General features: G+C 34.3%; 1 protein-coding gene across 5 annotated transcripts in view; it reads left to right on the top strand.

Moving 5' to 3' along the window:
* The window catches only part of BCLAF1 (BCL2 associated transcription factor 1), a 28,705-nt gene extending 18,364 nt beyond the window's left edge, over positions 1-10,341 (top strand). For 2 of the 5 annotated variants that reach the window (XM_047732908.1, XM_047732907.1), the window contains exons 10-13: positions 776-956; positions 2,030-2,176; positions 7,363-7,575; positions 7,745-10,341. In XM_047732908.1, the coding sequence (XP_047588864.1) occupies positions 776-956; positions 2,030-2,176; positions 7,363-7,575; positions 7,745-7,750 (547 nt within the window). In that variant the 3' untranslated portion in view covers positions 7,751-10,341. Of the gene's footprint in view, positions 1-775; positions 957-2,029; positions 2,177-7,362; positions 7,576-7,744 lie in introns of those variants that run through there. The other 3 variants (XM_047732910.1, XM_047732909.1, XR_007128062.1) reach the window with 2 other exon arrangements.
* Positions 10,342-12,691: the final 2,350 nt, after the last annotated feature.

Raw genomic sequence — 12,691 nt, 5'->3', positions numbered from 1 at the left:
TAAACTGATAATCTAGTGGTTTAACATGGGAGAGATGGGGGGGAGGAAGGACTAGTTTTTATGAAATAGCAATGTGTATTTATCTTTCAAAGTAATGTTTCCATGGATACTGTTAGCAGTGGTAAGAGTTATCGCAGGTATGACCTTTTCGGGTGTTGCATTAGAACCATACAAAATTGATCATCATAGAGTCAAATAGTAGGAATATTCAGTATCATAGATAATCGTTTTCTTGCTATTCATTAGGTAAATGGTGGATTTTACTCGTGTTTTTTTTAATTTATGACTGGTATTTGTATGTCATATGCTTTTTATTTCTATAATGGAGTTACGGCCCAAACCATACCAACTGTTCTCACCTAGGGTGTACAAACTGCAGTCATTTTGAAACTTGGCCTTAAGAACATTCTTCACTTTTTCCTACTCTTCTTTTCCTTTCCTTAAAATAACAACAACAAAAAAGTTAAAAATATTGAAGAACTGAACCTTATTCTTGAAGTTTCCAGACTGCTAGTTTTTAACTGGCAGGCTATAGCATGTTTTTCAGTAGTTACGTAAAAAAATAACTGAAGGAGAATGGAAACAGACTGTGTCAAAGTTTAACACCCAATCATTTTAGTTATGTAATAATTTTAATAGGGGATAGTTTTTTGTTTTTTTTGTTTTTTTTGTTTTTTTTGACTTGAAAAATATCCCTTTTATTATAAGATTCAGCAGGGTCTTCATCTTTTTTAAAGTAGCACATATTTTTTTGTTTTCTTTGTTCATTTTGCAGTAAACATAAAAGTAGAGAGCAAGATCATTCTCGATCTTCATCATCCTCAGCATCACCTTCTTCTCCCAGTTCTCGAGAAGAAAAGGAGAGTAAGAAGGAAAGAGAAGAAGAATTTAAAACTCACCATGAACTGAAAGAATACTCTGGCTTTGGAGGAGTTAGCCGACCACGAGGAACCTTTGTAAGTAGTAGAAATACCTTTGATTCTTGGTAGGACTTTACTTAATAAGCACTATGCATAAGGAAAGTTAAAAATACGTGATTTAGATGTTGTTGTGAGTCATTACTCCTACAGTCAGAATTAGTCTTGGAAAGTGAAGTGGTATTTGATTTATCTTCAAGATATGCCATTTAAGGGTTGGAAGGAGGGGCTGGAGCTGGGATGATGCTTTCTTTGTATACAGAGTAAAAAATAAGTGTTTTTGTCTAATTCTAAAAAAATTTATATATATAAACTAGATTTTTAAACTTTGGGGTCAGTATCTTTGCATAGTGCATAAAGACCCAAGAGTCAAGTAAAGTTATTGATTGAGATCCAGTTCTTAGTTTTTGAAAAGATACCTTAAAACATTAAAAAAAAAACCCTAGTCTCTGTATTTACAACTATTTTTATTTTGCCTGTTTTGCCTTCTAGTCCTTGCTTATATATGTATAATCATAGAAATCATATAATTTTTCTTTTTATTCTACATAGCATACACATTATCCCCATATTTGCATAAATTTGTTATAATTATTGAATGACTTCATAGTAGTGCATCTTCTTGACTTTTCAATTTCTATATTCAGATTCCTACTCTAAGCAAGTATCCAGTCAGTTATTAGTAGGGTTCATTAATTAGATCATTTAGGAAAGAGAAGAGCTTTGCTTATATGGTGATAGGTGTAGTTGAACACTTGGGACTCCTGTGATTGAAATTCAAAGAAATAGACAACTCTTTCGGCTAGTAAAGGTGAAAAGAACCAACTTTATTATTTAAAAATATTAGTTCACGCCATGAAAGTGCAGTCAGTATGCTAATACTTAGATTGACTGCATTTCTTCTTAACCTTTTCAACTTTCAGTAGGCAGAATTTTTTGCCTATAATATCAAATATCAAATAGCCACTCTTTTTATCCTCAGTGGCTATGAGATTGAAATTTAGGAAGGAAATTAGGGAATATGTTTTTTGTTACTGCAGTAAAATTAGAGTTTGCATGTAACTAAATACCTTTTGATTGCATTACTAAACAATTTTGTTAATGTTAATCAGTTTCGAATTAGAGGCAGAGGAAGAGCCAGAGGAGTTTTTGCTGGGACAAATACTGGTCCAAACAACTCAAATACTACTTTTCAAAAGAGACCGAAGGAAGAGGAATGGGATCCAGAATATACCCCAAAGAGCAAGAAGTACTTCTTGGTGGGTGTTAGAAATCTGTGTTTATTTGGTTTGCATTAATTTTCAAAGCATACTGGGTGAATACATTTGAGTACAGGTATCCACTGCTGTGAGAAGTTTTTACCATAATGCAGGAAACCTTTTAAAAATTCATTACCCAGATGATTTGAAGTTTTGAAAATGTGGGTCCCTTTGGTCCTGTTTATACTTCATTGATAGCACCTATAGGCTGATCAGGGTAAATTTTAAAATGTACCTGATTTGATAGCCACATTCAGAGAAGAACATTAATATATGTTTCATGTCTGTCTATAAGACAATGACAGTTCTAGAAACTGCTCATTAAGATTTACCTTTCACCATCACAGCTGCCTGTTTAAATGAAAGACAAGGAGAATTCTTTCACAGTACACATAAGGATCTCAGGGAGGCTGTTTACTTCCATTGGAAGAAAAGGAAGATGGAAAATTATATTGGAAAAGTTGCTAGCTACACTAATCTGGTGCTTCTTTGTGATATAATGCCTTCTGAGGTAGTTTTCTAAGAGATGGAACTAAAGGGTGTGGATCCTGAGAGAGTTTCTAGGTAATGATGGGCATTTTCTGCAGTTTGACGTGGGAGAAAACGGTTCATGATTATAGACACTTTAGAAAATACCAAAACTATTATCAGAAATACTTACTTTTTATTATAGCTTTTCAGAGGAGTCATGTTTTAGAGACTGGTTCTGAAGATTAGTTGTTTTGCAGAAGCAAGGAGTAAAATAATAGGTTTATTGAATCATGTCTTTTATTTGGCTTTTTATGAATACACCTGAATACCCATAGCTTACCTTATGCCAAGTGAGAGGAGAGAGCTATATACTGAACTAGATCTATATTGTTTGAAGAATGGCAATCAAATTAATTGCTATTTGACTCTCTTGGGTACTTTAATGACCAAGGTCTGAAAAATTTTAAAGTGTATTATGCATAAAGTTTACTCAATACGTGCTCCTCTAAGGGGAAATTTAAGCTTGTTTGAATTGGGTGAGTTGACCATGTGGACAGGGAAAGACATGTTATTCAGTTATAGGAAAGTTTAAAAGATTGATCTCCTTTTTGATTTAAGACTTTATATATTCACAGACTGCTGTTTATGCTAGATACTATGAATGCAAAAGCAAATCATGATTTCAGTTCTTGGCTGGAACATATTTAGAAACAAATGTTCTAAATACATGTGGTTTTCCTCCAAAGCAGGAAATGGAGGATTATTTCAGAGGAGACAGTGATTTGGAGAGCCTTCTTAGAGGAACTGGGCTTGAATCTTGAGCCTGAAAGATAGGCAGGTATATTGCAGATTGCAGGAGTGAAACATCTTGAGAAAGAACTCTATGGCTAGATGGTTGGTTTAAGTTTGGTAAAATTAAGAGAAAGCAGGAGCCAAGTTCTGGAAGGCAATAATATCTTTATAAATTTGGGTTTTAACCAGAGTTCAGAAAAACCATGGTTGTACAGACAGATCTGAGAGTTATTGATTGTCGGAGCTAAGGGGTTAGATATTAGAAAAGTTACGTAACATTTAGGAGAACTTAGGGACCCTGTATGTAGTAGGGTGTTGATAGTGAGATGAAGGGATCTCTGAGATCGGGGATGCAGAGGAAAGAACGCAATTTGAGGAGATAATTAAGTTCTGTTCTTGAAGTGCCAGGGAGAAACTAAGTGCAGTTGTGCAGTGGGTTGTTGATAAGGTGATCTGTGGAGAAAAAAAAATCTAGGACACAAAGCCAGATCACCCAGTCAAAAGAGATTAATAGGCCACCCTGTCAAAAAGTGGGGTGAGGAGTGATAGTAAAAATGTCACATTGTTTGTTTAAAAAAAAAAAAAGCCAGAGGAGACCAAATGTTAAGGGTCAGAAAGTTAAAAGGGAAGTGAGAGGTGAACAAGTAGATGGTAATTATTTAATACTTTTGAATGTGTTGCAAATACTTAATTTAGGCCAGACCTTCATTTTTCTATGGCATTCTTTCAGAATCTGGTATTGTAATTTTTATCTTAAATTGGGACATATTTTAGTTTGGCATTTAGGTGGCAATTTTTCTGATTTTTTAAGAATTTAGCAACTTACAAGTAGCAGTAACATTTTATATGTTGCTATTCTGGGCTATATTTAAAAACCTTCATTTCTATATAAAACATGCATTTTGTCAGAGACTGATGTTCACAAGAAGTAAAATTAAAATGTTAATACATTTTTTCTTATAAATCTATTCCCAGAGTTATTTTTATTCTTAATTAATGAACCATTGAAATGACAGCTCTAGTTTTTTACATGGATATTTAAATTTAAAAGATTTTGCTTTTGCAGAGGTATTTTATAGATTGCTACTACTAAAAGTAGAAATATAAACAAAAATATTCAGAAGAGATGAAGTTGAAAACCTACAGATGTTCCCTTAGGTTCTTTCAGAATAATTGACATAATGAAACTTTTGGTGTTCATGAAACGTTAATGGTAGTAATAATAACAGTGTAACATTCATTGAGCATATGTACTATGCTAGGTAGGTGCCTAAGTGTCTTACATATATAAACTTATTTCATGCTTATAAAAAATCATTTTGAGATGTGTCTTTTATTCCACTTTTACAAGATGAAAAACAGTGGGGGGTACAGAGGTTGACCAAAGTTACATGCCTAGTAGAACAGGGGTCTGGATTTAAACCCATGCCTTGGGCCCAAGAACCAGATTCTGAAAGCACCTGATCACTCGTTCTCCAGTACTGAGTTATAGTAACATTTGTTGCATTCTTTCCTTGAACTTTTCATCTCTGATTTTGGATTTATGCAAAGATATGGTAATGTTTCTAATAATAAGTACTCCAGGAAAGATAATCTATCTTAGAACCTGAAATTCTGTGGAGGGGTGAGTATGTGAAGAGTTGGAGCAAGTGGGAAAGTACTGAAGTGGACAGGTTCTCAGTGTTGATGTTGTCTTCTGAGGAAGAGAAAAATCCCTGGTGGGGAAGAGGATTCAGAAGGTCTTGTTCTTTTTAAGATTATTTACTTGAGAGAGGGTGGGCATGTGGAGCAGGCAAGGGCATAGGGAGTGGGAGAGAGAATCTTGACCAAATTTGCTGAGCGTAGAGCCAGATGGAGAGCTCCCATCTCAGAACCCTGAGCCAAAATCAAGAGTCAGATCGTTGGGGGATGGAGCCACCCAGGCGCCCCCAGACAGTCTTGTTTTAATATGGCCTCCTTTATGTGTTTTGTGTTTTGTAAGTATCTCACTTCTCCGACCCTTAGATCATGTAAAGTAATTTTTAAAAATTGTAGGACTAAAATCTTGGAAGTTAGAATTTGAGGATTAAGAGTTCGTGTGCTTAGCATGAAAATATCACTTAGCTGTCAGGATACCCTCTGAAAAAGTAGTGTGATCTAGCTGCTGTTTTCTTTATGTGGTGTCAGATCATTGGTTATTTAAAGGTAATGGCTAGTTTAACTCTAGTGTTTGGCTATGCCTCTGCTTTTTCTATTTCTGTAGCTATTAATAGCCTTATGGTAATCATTTACTGCCACCAGGATACCTGGGAAATGTATTCTGTGGGTGATGGGCCTAAGGAGTAGTGGAAAGAGCCAGTTTTGTGGCCTTGGACAAGTAACTCAGTTTTTCTGCCTCAGTTTCTTTATATCTAAAGCAGGATTAGTAACAATATTTTGTAGGGTTCTTTGAGGATTAGATGAGTAAATACATGGAAAGTGCTCCGTATTATCACCACTGAGTGCTTGCTTGTCACACACTGGGCTGGGTACTCTATAGATTAATACTATATTCCTTCACAGCTGTCTCCCATTTTTAAAATGAGGAAGTCACACAGCCTCTGTTTAGAAACATTTAAACCCATGCCTCGGACTCCAGAACCCGTTTGCTTCTTCCCACAAATGCATAGAATATTGTGTAAACACCAGAAACAAACTAACTTTGTGCTAATATCAGAAGGGAGCCTGAAATTATGTAGTTGTGTGGGTATGATTTTGAGTGGCAGAGTATTTTAAAATACTTTATTTCAGGTTTCTATTAAACTTTCTGATACTCTGAAATCTATACTTTTTGATAGTTCCTAAATTGATTTTTTTATGGAGTCCCACACACCTCTTGCTAGTCACTTTTCATCAGTTTGGTAAAGATAGGTTATTGGAAATTGGTAACTGTTCTTTTGTATGGTTTATTACTTGTGTAACTGAATTGCAGTTCATGCCAGGAGGGTGATCGGTATTACATGAATATGCACAAAAGCATGTTGTGTTTTGGAAAAGGTGCTCATATCACATAGTACTTAATAAGAAAAGTTTTAGTGACTTGACAGCTGGTTAGGTATTCCATTGGTTATATGCAGCATTGTTTGCATTATACCCGTTGTGTCATCAAGGGGCATTACTTTGCTTTATTTTCCATTTTTTTCTGTAGGTGATAAACTTGAGAGTTTGAGGTGGACAGCAGTTTAATTACATTATAGGAGAACCTTGGTTTTTTGTTTTGTGTTTTGGGATGTAATACTCATCTATTGATCCACAAAGTAAAGTGCTTTTCAAGTTTGCAGATTGTTTTAATTAATGGTACAGTTTGTAATTTGTGGAATATCTGTATTTGGATATAGTTGATGAAAAATTAAGGTTACGATAATAACTAACTAAAAGTAATGAAAAGCTATAGTACCTCATGTTGGTTAAGAAGAAATAAGTTGAGCTATTACACTAGGGACCATCCGGTCATGATTAGGCATGTGAAATTCTCTAGCTTAGAAGATAGATGTGTAAGATACATTGAGTTTTAAATCTCAGTAGGATTTTAAGATCTGTTCCTATATGTAAGGTATAATTTATACCACTTAACAAATTTTATAGTTTTGTAATGATATTTTTATGACTTTTTAATGTCTTTATGACTGGTAATTTTTGGGAAAACGATTGGTTATTTTAACTCAATTACATGCAGTATATTAGTGGAGTTAGTTATATTGAAATAATGGAGAACAAAAAAAAATCAAAACTTTGGAATTTGGCAGTAATTTAGCAGTTGAAATCCTCCAAAAAGTTGGACAGCTCTCAAAGCTTGGGTTATAAAGCAGTAAGAAATTTATACCATGACTATGATTGTGGGCATATGATCATTTTCCCTTTAAGAAAGAGATTTTAGTGATGATTTTTTTTTAACCTCTCTGTAGCATGATGACAGAGATGATGGTGTGGATTATTGGGCCAAAAGAGGAAGAGGTCGTGGTACTTTTCAACGTGGCAGAGGGCGCTTTAACTTCAAAAAATCAGGTAGCAGTCCAAAATGGACTCATGACAAATACCAAGGGGATGGAATTGTTGAAGATGAAGAAGAGACCATGGAAAATAACGAAGAAAAGAAGGACAGACGCAAAGAAGAAAAGGTAGAAAGTTTCAACTTGTTAGTGATTCTGACACATTTTCTTCAGTGTGGGTTTGGTGGGCCAGTTTGTTAACTATTTCATTTTTAGGGACAATGCTTATTATGGATCATTTTCACTCCATATTTTCGGTAATCTTTTTTTTTTTTCTCTCTCTCTCTCTGTTTTTTAGGAGTAATAAATCTGAAGTGAGATTGCAACAGAGAGCAGAACTTGCACCCACCATTTTTTTACCTGATTTTTGTTTTCAAATAAGAATGTAAGCATTTTACTTAAATTTTACTGTTTGCAAGTAGTCAATAGAAATTTTGTTTTAAGTCTTCAAATATCTTGAAAAATAGTAGACTGTATGTTGAAAATTGTACTGAAATAAAGTAGAAAATTGTTAACGTACCATATTTGTAACTATCAACTTTTAAAAAATACTTTTACTGTTTTTGTTACATGCATTGTAATTCGCTTTGTCTATAAGATATGGTCAAGTACAGCTCTGTGAAAGTTCTGATTCTCTTCCTTCCCTGTTTGTTAATGTTTATTCTGAAGTAAACGTTAGCTCTACATACAAATTCCTGAACAGAAGTTTATAGAGGCCACACTAATTATTTTAACTGTATACATCTGTTTAACATTCTCCTTAATTCAAATGCACTACATTGTAGGGTGACTAATTTTTGAGGTGTACCACAGAAAAGGTTTTTACTTTGGTAAACTAAGGTAGTTTAACATGTCAGCAGATGTTTAAGAGGAATAAAAAGCTTTACCAATCGCTAAAAAGTACAGGCTATTAAAAGATACACAAGTATGAGGGGTTTTGTTTTTTGTTTTTTTAACTGAAAGCAAGCAATAGCCTATAAAAACTGATCCTTCACTTTTTGGGCTCAAAATTCAATGTTCTCTTTCTATTCTTATTTGAAAGTTTGAGTCATGGTCTTAGATATCAGCTAATCCTTTTGAGAGAGGAACTGGTCTATAATAATACAAATAAAAAAATCCATTCCTGCCTAATGTATTACTTTAAAGAAAACAGAACATAACCTATAATCCTGGTCTTGGTATGGAAGAGGATTATCCTGCAGAATAACTTCATACATTTAGAAAGGTGTACCTGATTTCATATCTTTCATATTTATTTGAGCTTCTGGACAGCTGAGACATTAGTTTGTAGTCTAACCGTAAGGAAAAATAGGTAAACAAAACATTGTTCATTAGTAGTATTTAAGTAACTTGTTTTTCAATAAAAAATTTTGGCAGGAAGTTTGTTGCAGTATTGGTCTAACTTGGTTTTACTTTTCCCCCTATTTCAGTTGCAACTTATAAAATGGCTTTTTCTTTTTCTTCCCAAGGGTTCTATTCTTCAGGTAGATGTTCTTTCATATGTAAATTACCTTTGTTTAGGCTGATAGTTCTTAAGATGAAAATTCGAAATAGTAAATTTCAGTATTAAGTTTGTCTTGCTCTATGAGCATATATAAAAGTAGTCAAATTTCATTTGTTAACTCAGCAACCAAATGAGTTGCATACGTTTGCATTAAAAGAAGGTAATGCTTATTCTGTTAGTGTGAACTTTCAAAGATCTTAAGTACATGAATCTTTCATCCTCACTTGATTTGCAGTGCTCCAAGCACCTTGATTGTGGCCAGGGGCATTTGCTAACTAAGAGGGAAAAATATGAAAACAAAACTCAATATATGTGATGTATATGGCCCTGGGATCTTTACTATTGCATGATTTCTCCTATTTTGTCTTTTCTGAAATTGTTACAGAGCAGAGGAAATACTTTCAGAGCAAGTTTGTATTGCATTAATCAGGACACAGCTAATTTCTCCTAGTCAGAATACTACTTAATTACATGCTAAAGCAACATGGATTTAATCTTCAATACAGGAGAATTTTCACAACCATTTTATTTTATACAAATAAGTTTAGCTTTTATTTTAACAGTTATTATTTGGTTAGATACTGAATCTCTGTGCATGACTATAAATGTGCAGTTTTGTTTTTCCACTTAAGACAATGGGAGAATGGGAATTTGCTGAGAAACTCTTTAATAGGGAGTGGGAATAAAGCTCCTTAAATCCTAACAGCAAGTTATATCTTAAATGCAAATGCATTGCTTTAACCCAGAAAGAAACATGATTTGGTTACTTTTATTCTGTTAAACAAAATTGAGGAAAGGATTATACTAGAATTTAGTAGGAAGGGTGATAGAACTCTGCAGTAGGATGCCATTGTGGATGTTACATCTTTTTCAGAGCCAAGCATATGAAAGCCTGTGTTGTGTTTTTTAAGCCACAATTTAACTCCGCACTTCACAACATATTATAAAGCTGAATGGTTCCGAACTCTTGGTAAGGAATTTTGTTAACAAATGGCAGAAAATAACTTTGATACCTGCATTAACAGACTTCCTTTTGCCTAGAGAAGGAAAATAAAAGTGAACCAAAGGATATTTCCAGAAAGGATTAAGAAAGCTGTTTAAGAAGGCCATGACTCAGTCCTTACTTAGGTGTGTATACCTTTCAACATCCTAGGAATTTTAATATAAAATAGCAAAAAATGTTTTTCTAATTGCATCCAACTTTAAGGAATTATTTGTTCCCTTTTGTCACAGTTAAAATCAAGTGTTGGGAATTAAATTATAATTTGAGTAAAAATATTACCCAATACAAATGAATGTAGATGGCTAAACGATTCTTACTCAGTGTGATGTATATTGCAACAGGGACCCTTGTAAATTGTCATATGCCAATAAAATGTCATAAGTGGTAATAGCCGTTGTTTGTTTACCTGATTTTGAGACTATTTCTGTGTCTGTTCTACACAACTGATTTCTATGGCCTATTTTATAGAGTTTAGAATACCAGCTCCTCTGTTGGTAAAATTACTGGTATGTTGTGGCTTTTGGGGGGGCTGATAAATATTTTATAAAACTTCTGAGACCCCATTTACTGTTTTTTTTTTTTAATTTATAGTGGATAATTCTGTTATTATTAGAGAATACAGGAATTCCAGATTTCTAGTCTAGTCCTCCAGTTCTTGTGTTAATACAGGAACTTGGTAGCCATAATATTACAAAGAATCAGCATTACTTCTCTTTTTAAAAACTGTAATGGGCACTAAAGAGGTTGGGTTTTCTTTTGTCAGACTCGTTCATTTTGAGTAACATCTGGTATAATTCTTAACATGCCCCTCTTAGAAAATTTGAAATATAAAGTGGACCATTCTGTCAACTTTATTAAACAAAAGCATTTTCACAGAAATTTATGTGCTAAGGCAAATACATTTTGCTTAATAAAATGACAAATTATCCCCTTAAAACTTTGTTAGACAAGTAAGAGCTTTTGGTGGATACTTAATGAATTGTACTGGTTAATTTTAATGTTCTATACCAGTTTGCTTCCTTAAATAAAGTATGCTTATTTGTTAGGGACCTTTAACTTTTTTTTGCTCTAAGGTTTACGTAGTTTTTTGTTTTTTTTTTTTTAATTTAATTTTTTTAGTGTTCCAAGATTTCATTGTTCATGCATTACACCCAGTGCTCAATGTACTACATCCCCTTCTTAATACCCACCACCAGGCTCGCTCATCCCCCGACCCCCCCGTCCCTTCCAAAACCCTCAGTTTGTTTCTCAAGAGTCTACAGTCTCTCGTCTTCCATCTCCCCCTCCGATTTACCCCAATTCACTTTGCCTTTTCTTCTCCAAATGTCCTCCGTGTTATTCCTTATGCTCCACAAGTAAGTTAAACCCTATGATAACTGAGACTCCCTGCTTGACTGACTTCACTCAGAATAATCTCCTTCAGTCCCATCCATGTTGATACAAAAGGTGGGTATTCATCCTTTCTGATGGAGGCATAATAATCCATTGTATATATGAACCATATCCTCTTTATCCATTCGTCTGTTGAAGGGCATCTTGGCTCTTTGCACAGTTTGGTGATTGTGGCATTGCTGCTATGAACATTGGAGTACATATGGCCATTCTTTTCACTGCATCTGTGTCTTTGGGGTAAATACCCAGTAGTGCAATTGCAGGGTCATAGGGAAGCTCTATTTTTAATTTCTTAAGGAGTCTCTACATTGTTTTCCAAAGTGGCTGCTCCAGCTTGCATTCCCACCAACAGTGTAAGAGGGCTCCCCTTTCTCCACATCTTCTCCAACGCTTGTTGTTTTCCTGTTTTGTTAGTTTTGGCCATTCTAACTGGTGTAAGGTTGGTATCTCAGTGTGGTTTTGATTTGAATTTCCCTGATGGCTAATGATGATGAACACTTTTTCCTTTTTTGGGTTTCAGTTGGAATCCCTTTGGAAGTATTTGTTTCCATATGGAACAGTATTACTTTTGCATTCAGAGAAGTGCAGAGACCTGTTTCAATTTATGTAGCTCCTAAATAGGGAAGGCAGTTGGAGAAATAAAATGTATTGTCATGGAATTGTATCTGACTAGACTTAGTCTCTGAATAGTAAACCATGATACATCCTTTAACAAAATTTTAGAATACTATGTTAACATGCATTTAGGGTTATCAAATATTGTTGAAACCATTGTTAAATCTTAATGTCCAGGGTCTAATTTCTAATTGTTTGGTTCATTGAGGTGGATATTAAAAATTAGGAGTCCATCTTAATGAGTTTTAAATCAACAAGATTTGTTAGTACTCAGTTTCTTAGAATCCAGGAATATGTGGAAATTTGCTGTATTCCACTGTCTTCCTCAAGAGCCTTAGAGGTGGTTTAGATTTATTAGCTGTTCTTATGTTTCTCAAAAATTCAGTAATGATTAGTGTGTGTTGACTACGCAGATAAAGCTAAAGTTGTATATTTAAGTTTTCCAGTTCTCTTTATATTATCATGTTACCTCTTTAGCCTTTAAAAATGGATCCCACTGGTTAAAAAAAGAACACAGGCATTAGGATGGTGCTTCACTACTAGGAAAAGAATCTCAAATAATGCGCCTTATTTATAATGATCTCTGCATAAGAGGAATACTTTTCTTACAGACATTTTAGATGGTTTACCACAGTGAACTGATTTACTGTACTCTTTAAGTACAGAAGATGATCTTGATTCTTGCAAGTAGAAGAGGGTTGGACAAGTGGGTTTTAATGCTTTTCTCCTAA

This window comes from Lutra lutra, chromosome 6 (genome assembly GCF_902655055.1).
Source record: "Lutra lutra chromosome 6, mLutLut1.2, whole genome shotgun sequence".
Classification (NCBI taxonomy): Eukaryota; Metazoa; Chordata; class Mammalia; order Carnivora; family Mustelidae; genus Lutra; species Lutra lutra.
This window is presented reverse-complemented; position numbering and strand designations above follow the sequence as displayed.